The sequence below is a fragment of the Enhydra lutris genome, unplaced genomic scaffold, assembly GCF_002288905.1.
Source record: "Enhydra lutris kenyoni isolate GAN:26980312 unplaced genomic scaffold, ASM228890v2 scaffoldscaffold10, whole genome shotgun sequence".
NCBI classification, from domain to species: Eukaryota; Metazoa; Chordata; class Mammalia; order Carnivora; family Mustelidae; genus Enhydra; species Enhydra lutris.
Window position 1 is genome coordinate 2,974,543 of NW_019154094.1, and position 8,419 is coordinate 2,982,961.

The 8,419-nt window shown below is 55.3% G+C and overlaps 1 protein-coding gene across 1 annotated transcript in view; it reads right to left on the reverse strand.

The window, feature by feature from the left end:
- The window catches only part of LOC111143794 (elongation factor for RNA polymerase II), a 72,412-nt gene extending 63,993 nt beyond the window's left edge, over positions 1-8,419 (reverse strand). Inside the window, exon 1 of the mRNA XM_022497674.1 lies at positions 8,263-8,419. Coding sequence (XP_022353382.1) covers positions 8,263-8,397 — 135 coding nt within the window. The 5' untranslated portion in view covers positions 8,398-8,419. The remainder of the gene's footprint in view (positions 1-8,262) is intronic.

Below are 8,419 nucleotides of genomic sequence, written 5' to 3' on the forward strand. Positions count from 1 at the left end.
CTTATGTCACTCCCCAACAGCCCTGAGTTCACATGCAACCTGAAGGCAAAGACGGAGCCATGGCATCCACAGCTCTGGGCCTGACTCCTCATACTCCATTAGCAGTGGCCCCTAGGCCAGGTCAGAAGTCTCGTCAGAAACTCAGCCAGCACTTCCTAGGTCCTCCTCTGCTCTGTATGGTCCCTACCCACTGCCCACTCCATCACCACCACCTGGTGAGGCTGCTCGAGGGACAGAGAAGGGGGACATGCACAGGGGGGTGGGCTTCTTGGCAGAAAAGCTGCTAAAGAATCTGGGGAAAGCCAGGGCACTCAGGTGGCTCAGTCAGTTAAGTGGCTGCCTTCAGCTCAGGTCACGATCCTGGGGTCCTGGGATCAAGCCCCACGTCGGGCTCCCTGCTCGGTGGGGAGCTGCCTTCTCTCTCTCCCTCTGCCTGCTGCTCTGCCTACTTATGCTCTTTCTCTCTCTGTCAAATAAATAAATAAATAAATAAATAAATAAACCCTTAACAACAGAAACAAATGAGTGGATATTTTAAACTTATGGTACAGTAACACATGCATACAAGGTGGGGAGTCGGGGGGGGGACCAATGAGACAGGATGGGATGGCAGGACCCTCTGACCTGGGGTGCCTACTACCATCTTAGGTGTTGCTTCAACCCAGGGAAACTGAAGCTCAGGAGGAAGCCTGGGTCTCCAGGCTGTCAGCTGGAGCTAGCTAGAGCCAGTCTACCTGACCCCAACTCATGGTCCTCAGCATCCTTTGAGGGAGGCACCTCCTTATTAGGACACCTTCCCTAAGATGTCTAAGATGGACACGGGGACAGCAAGGCAAACACTGAGGAGCTGACACCCACTGACAGTCCAAGGTAGGAGTGGGGGGTCACTGGAAGGGCACACATTCAGGAAAGGTGTCCCAAGTCAAGCATCAGTCTCCCCATCTGAAGAACAGTGAGAACACCCACAATGGCACGACGGTGTGGAGGACTAACCCATCCTCAATCCGAGGCAGCTCATGAGCTTCTCAAGGATGGGGTGATCCAAGGCCACCTGTGCCACAGCACATCTGAGAAAGCTGGGAAGTGATGAGTGGTCACAAGGCCCTCAACCCAACTTTATCAATGCTTTGGACCACACATCACCTGCCCTCCGTCCAGCCTTGGCTCCCCCAGTATCCCGAGCACCCATTACCCAGAAACTGGTCACACCAGCACAATAAGGGAAAGCTGGCATCCAACTACCCCCGAGCAAAGAACACAATCTAAGAACTGGGGGAAAAAAAGCTGCTGGCTTCCAGAGCTGCCACATCAGTTCAAAACACCTTCCAATTATACTCAGGACACTTGAAAGAACCACATGACATCCGTGTCCGAGCACAAAAGCAGCAACCCAGAAAGGTGTGGGCTCCAGAGCCAGCATCAATGAGGCGGCGTATACACATCCACCACTCGGCTTGACATCGATGGGGACAATGACGGGCACCTGCCACAGACCTGCAGCAGCTCTCCCATCAGCTGCTCATCTTTCCTCCAGCCCAGAGTCACTCCAGGGGCAACTGTCAACCTCTTCTCAAGCCACGCATAACGCAACTCTCACAAACCCAGCTCGAGCACGACAATAAAGCTGAGTATGAAGATGTTTCTGCCACATGGCCAGAATCAGGAAAGGTTAGAAATGTCCACCTCTCCAACTAGCCACAGGTGGCTGCCCAAACACTTCTCACACCTGCCCCCTGGCCCATTCCCCAGTGCCACCCCAGCTCGGGCCCTCAGAGCCTCCTTTCCTGGCCGCCCACCTCTAGCCTTGTCCCTCCTGGACCATCCACCACCACGGGCCAAACCACATGTCTCCCAAGCCTCAAATTCATCATACAGTTGTACCCACTCAGCCACATGCACCCTCATGGTCCGCTCTGATGCACAGGCACAGCAGGGATGCCCCTCACTGCCCTTCAGCGCCTCTGCACAGCCCTCGGCACGGGACAGCAGACAAGGCTCCCAGCACACGGGAATCCCCAGCAGCCGTGTGATGCCTGGAACATATACTTGAGGAATACTGACCCATTAGGGTGCACACTGCAAGACAGATGCAGTCACTAAAATGTAAAGCTTTCAATTATATGGAATAACAGTTAAAATGGTGTCAGGGAAGAAGTAAGATCTAACACAATACGAGGATACCACTGTGATGATGAGGTGCCCGGACACAAGACAGAGGAAGGTGCCCAGGTGTCAACAACAGCCCCACGGCCGTGCCCATAAGAACAGGAAGTGGCTCCTTTCAGGTATTTTCCAAGTTTTCTACGCTGAGCTATACTCCCTTTACAGTAAACTTCTCAACATGTGTTACTTTTAAATAACAGCTAGGTGACCCCAAGAACTTCACAAACATGTGAGGTCCACTCCCCCCCAGAATGGCTTCGGGGAGTCACCAATGTGCCCCGCTGACCTGGTGACTCAGCTGAGATCCGCGTCACAACGTGGCCAGGGAGGGACCGACCCAGAGAATATAATTAGCATCAGACTCTGGCACGGCCACTTGGTGTGGGCACAGGAGGTCTCTCTCTAGATGGTTCATTTGGACACCAGCTTTTTTACTGAAGAGTAAAGTGACAAAAAACTACACATCGTAGTTGTCTATCACTCACTGCGCCTACAGGTCAGAGGTCACTTGGTCTCAAAGGCGTCCCTTTGGGCACTTGGTGACTGTTCAGCGGCCACACATCACCGGAGTAAGATCTCAGACAACTCCAGACCATGGTCGCCACAGACCAAAGGGAAAATCACCAGGCCAGGGAGCAGGGGAGCAAGACCCTAAAAATGAAGGACCCAGAGGAGGCCAAACCCCCAAGGCACAGCAGGGAGGGCCGGCGTGGGCCTGGCCAGGCTGCATCAGGCAGGTCTGCTGCCCCAGAAGCAGATCTCCCATGTCTGCTCTGCAACCACAGTTACTCGGAACGGGAGAAGCAGTGTTATTTTCAAAGACTCCCCAGAGATGTCACAATCCGGGTATGATGTCAAAACTGCTTCAAGAGTGATGAACTCTGGCCTTGCCGATGAGTCAACAGAGGGTGGGTTTCCGCCAAGCAGCCTGCTGTTTACACACAATCACCACAGTCACCGTGGCGCAAGCCGGAAGCCTAGTCAAGGGTCATAGTGGTTGAGGTGGGGTCTGGCCCGTCACACGCAGCGTCACTGGCTGCCTTGCAGAAACGTCCATCACTTACTCCACACGCTGGGTCACTCATACATCTTCCCACAGCGCCTATGAGACAGGCACCTTCGAGGAAGGACTCACCCCACCCAGAACTACCAAGAGCCCACTCCGAAACACACATGTAAACTGAACCCCTACAGCCAGAGCGCAGGAGACAGGAAGCCATGCCCCTAACACGAGTGGGCCAGGCTGCTGCCCACCCCGCTGGACCACCTCCCTTCAGAGGGGGCAGCGCTTGGAGCCACACGTGCCATTCCAGCCTGATGCCTGGTTCTCAGTCCCGTCCCAGCTGGGAATTTCCTTCCAGTGATGTGGTCTCCTAGAGTCTCTTCCCGTTTCCTCACCTGACAGGTGGGAACCATTCCCCACCGCAGGGCTGACAGACGGGGTGAGATAAGTGAGTGTGTGCAGCAGCTCGGGCCCATGCTGGCATGTGAGGTGTGATCCACGGATGTTGGTTATCACCATCTTTAGGCTTTCTCAGGGGCAGGGGGCACAGTACAGGCACTACAGCAACCTCAGGAATTTGCACGGCCACTCAAGTCACCGGTGCTTGCAGGAGTCCAGAACGCTGCTGTTTAACAAGAACCTGAGACCATGCTGGGACCCCCTTTCCTAGCTGCACCCCAGTGGCCCAAGATCTCCCCCCAACTCAAGAAGCAGCCCGGGCCACTGAAGGCAGTCTGAGTGATCTTGGGCAGGTAGAAGAGGACCCTCTGAGCTCCAACTGCCCCCAATGCATAGGGCAAACAATAAGCCAGCCTTCTTGCCAAGGTCACTGACAAGATGACAGAGGCCTGGACAAAGGGCTTAGAGGGGCCTGGCCCACAGCTGAGAGGAGCAGCCCCGGCTATTCCTGAAGATGGCCAGTCTGAAAAGCAGGCAGCGCTGGTGAGAAAGCTGCCCTGCTTAGGACACACTGCGCACCCCCCACCCCAGAAAGGGGAGACAAGCCTACCTCCTGGAGCCTCACTGTGGGAGGGGAACAGAGGCTAAATTAAGGCTCCTCCTGCCACCAGTGCCCGAGATGACATCCACACAGCCGCCTCCTTAGCAGCAGGCGAGCAGCCCCTAGCACGGCTCTGCAAGAGTCATGGGCTAGTTGCTCCAGGCCTCTTCCATCTCCTCTCCCCACACACCGTTCCCCAGGACAGAGCCCCAGCAGCTGCCCTCTATGCCCCAACACCCTCCCCAGCCTCTTGTGCCTTAAGGCTTGAAGGCAGCATGCCTGGAACCCCCACCCCTCCCTGCAAAGGACCCCTCGCCAGGGAGACCTCAGCTCTGGCCATATCCTAGAAGCAGCTCTCTCAGTATCCTTTCGCACCGCCCCGCACCATCACATCACCCCATTCTATTTCCTTCCTGATGCTGACTGCTGACAAGTTCTTTGTACCAATTTCTGTGCTGCCCTGTTCACGATATGTCTCCTGCCTCCAGAATACCAGCTCATGATGCTAGGGGCCCATCCTGGTCACTCCTGAATGTCCCGCACTTGAGCAGGAGCCCTATACAAACCAGGTGCTCAATCTGACCAAGGCAGATGCAGGAGCCCAGGCTCCCTGTCTCTCACAGTCTCTATTCAAACCTCCAGGTGGGAACCAGCTCTGGGTACAGGCACCCCAATGCTGAGAACACAGGGGGAGGGGAAGGTGTCAGGGCTGCACTGATGGCCACACATGTGTCAAAAGAATCCCCACAGCCCTGAGAGAAGAAGGAGCCAGAGCTTAGGCAGGGCAGGGCACTGGGACCCTCAATAGTCCTGAGAAGGATCCAGAGATCAGAAAGAAGCCGGGCACTGGGACCCTCACAGCCCTGAGAGAAGGATCTGGAGCTGGGAGGGGTTGGGTACTGGGACCCTCATAGGCTTGAGGAGAAGGATCTAGAGCTCAGAAATGGCCAGGCAGTAGGACCCTCCCAGACCTGAGAAGAATCCAGAGCTCAAAAAGGATAGGGCACTGGGATGTTGTAGCCCTGAGAGAAGGACTCTCAGGGCTGGGAGGGGTCAGCTACTGTGATGTGTACAATCCTGAAGACAGGAAGGATCCAGAGCTGGGAGAGGGTTGGACACTGGGATCCTCCCCTCCAAAGGGGAAGATCGGGACTGGGAGGGGGCCATGCACTGGCCCGAGGCCTCAAGAAGATAGAACCAAGATTTAAACCCTGCTAGGCTACAATCCTCAGGCTTCTTAAGCCCCTCCCCTGGGCCCTCAGTTTTTACTGAACAACAATATGCTCCTCTCCACCAAGGAGCTTATAAACCAGGAGAGGAGAAGGTCACTAAGCAACAGAGCCCACCAAATCCAAAAATGAAATACCAAGGTGGTTGAGGCAGGTGCCCCAAGAAGGGACACTTCCTCAGAGTGGCCAGGGAACACTTCTCTGAGCAGGCACATGACGCTATCTTGGAAGGATGGGTCTACACTTCCTCTCTCTTCTCTCCCAAAAGTAGCCCATCACAGTGAAAAGGGAGATCTATAGGAGGAACCACATCAGGACTCACTCGAGTTTTTTAAATTCAAAGAGAAACTGCATGAAGTCAAAGTCTATGGTGGCAGCATATGTTATCTTCTGCCACATTCCAGGCTGGCCACCAGGTCTGCACAAAGGCAGCTCAGACACCATACCACTCTGGAGAGAGAAACCATGGAGGACTTTTACTCAGGCTCCCTCCAAGAGCTAGGATTACAGGCTCTCTTGGGCCACAGAGAAAGTTTCACAGGAACTTCCTCTCCAGTCCCCTGCCACATCTGAATCTGCAAAAGCCTCTCTGCAATTAAAAGTAAAAATAAAAACCCTCTCCACAGGTTGCCATTGGCAAACCATATAACCACAGTGCTACAGGATAGAAAACTCCAGACACTATTGACGTCTGTGCGGAAGAGGTTTTCTTACTAACCCATACACTTCTCTGGTCACACAAACCAGTTCTTCAAGTCACTTTTCCTATCCCCACCACCCAAAAGCACCCAAGCTGCCCTGACTTTAGCTCAGTCCACTACAATGCCCAAACAAGTAATGTTAAATATGAAACTGCCGAGTAACTTAAATGACCTATCAGCTTCGGAGAAAAATGCAAATTGGGTCACCCTCAAAGTTTAGCCCAGCTGGCCAAGATGCCCCAACTGGCCTGGAGAAGTTCTTCAAGGGAGCCCCTCCTGGCTGACATCCACAGCTGGGCTCCCAGTGGGATGAGCTAGAGTCTGCAGTTACCTTCACCCTCACATGAGGAAGATCCAGCTTAGTTAGGGGATGTAACCAACACCCTAAATTAAAAATAGCCGTGTGACAGCATGAGGTGGACACATAGGCGGGCCTTCCTGACGACTAGATCAAGCGAGGGCAGCATGGTAGGGAGGGTGGGGCTCATAAGTGACCAGGTACCAAGTTCACCTTATTTACATGACTCATGAGCTCTCCCCCAGCTGTTTCTAGGAAAGCCTGCCTTCCTGCAGGACAAGTCAGAATTGCCTAGGGAAAAGACTCCACACTGGAATTCCACAAGGAAGGGCAACTTAAGCTGGACAGTGTGTGTTGTTCCCCCACCCCAACTTCTCACCTGCAAGGGCACCTTAGCCTCATCCTGAGGAATCCTTTTGACAAGGGGAGAACTCGCTCTTCTAAAAAAAAAAAAAAAAAGAAAAGAAAAGAAAAAGAAGACCTCTTCTACCAATGGGAAACTATGATAAAAGATACTAGGACAGGAAGGAAACTGCCCCAAAAAAGTGGGAAGCAGCACGGGAAGGGTGGGCACCAGGAAAGTGGTGGGAACGTAACAGGGGAAGAAATTCCCAACTTAGCTAATGGTGCTGAACAAGTCTGGGGCAGGAAGAAAGCCACATTCCTTCCTAGTTAGTCTCTCTCCTCACCCGCCCTCAGTCCCCCCATTCCCAGTATACACAAACACACACACACACAGGGAGCAGGGCCTCCCTGAGCCGGACACCAGACCCTTCCCCAGCCATTTCATGACTATAAAGCTCCCACTTTCCAGACAACAAGGAAAAGGGCTCCCAAACCACTTCCCCTCAAGCCCTGACCACTCTGGGCACCTGCAACTTCTGTCCCGACAAAGAGGGCACCATGACAAACAGAAACGGGAAGAAGCAAGTTTCTGACCAGGGCCCCAGATGTGTCCGCAAATCAAGCCTGAAAGAAGGTGCACAGCAGCCTCCCCCAACCCACACACCCTGGGCCAGGTGGCAGAAGTGAAACGCCTCTAACTTCCCCCAGATGGACCCAAATCGGCCCCTGAGAAGTTTGAGAGTCAGCGGCCAGGTGCGGTGGCCAGAGCTCCCTCCCAGGTGCCCACTAAGAGCTCCCAGCCTGGGAAAGGCACCATGCCAGCGACCCCCCCACACATGCACAGCTTCTCCCCCAAACCAAAACACTCCCATTCTCCAAAATTGTCCAGTAAGACAGAGTCACCTGCGAGGAGCAGGGGGGTTGCAAACAAGCTGTCAGTTTCTGCCCAAACTCCCCTTCCCTCGAACCAAGAGTGAGCCCAATTCCAAGGGCTTCATTGGTGTTGAAGCCCCCTCAAGTGCAGACTCAGCCTCCCCACACAGACGGAACAGGTTCTCCACAGATGTCCCAACAGCGGGGCCCCACTGACCCACCCTGCCTGGGACCCGGACGGAAAAACCTCAACCCTCCCCAACCCTCTCCCCCGCCCCCCAGCCAGGTAAATAGCTCAGTTCCTACTCAGAGGCTGGGTGAGCCGGGAAGGCTCCGGACGCCTCCAGGTGCCGACTCAATCGCAAACACCGCCCCCCCCCCCACCGCTGACCAGATGCGCTAGCTCGGGGCCCCTTGGCCGCCCCGGGCCGCCTGCCGGTGTCACCTCCCAGAGCCGTGAGGGAACGCGGTTCCCCACGCTCCAAGCCGGACAGGTGCTCACCCCGCGACCTGCCGGTCCAGGGACCCGCGAGCAGCACGCCGGACGCCGGACCCCGCGCCCCCAGGACAGGACGCCTCCGCGAGGGGCGCATGAGGCCGGCCTGCGCCTCGACGTCCCCGACGGTCGCTCCGGGCCCCGCTCCGCTCACCTGGCTGGCGCGGTAGCTCTCGAAGGCCCTCAGGGCACTGTCGGTGAGCTTCACGTGGAACACGGACACTTTGCTGCCGTCGCTGACCCGCCCGCACGACAGCCCGTAGCTCCGAGCCTCCTTTAGCGCCGCCATCTTGCGACCATCGCTCCCCCGC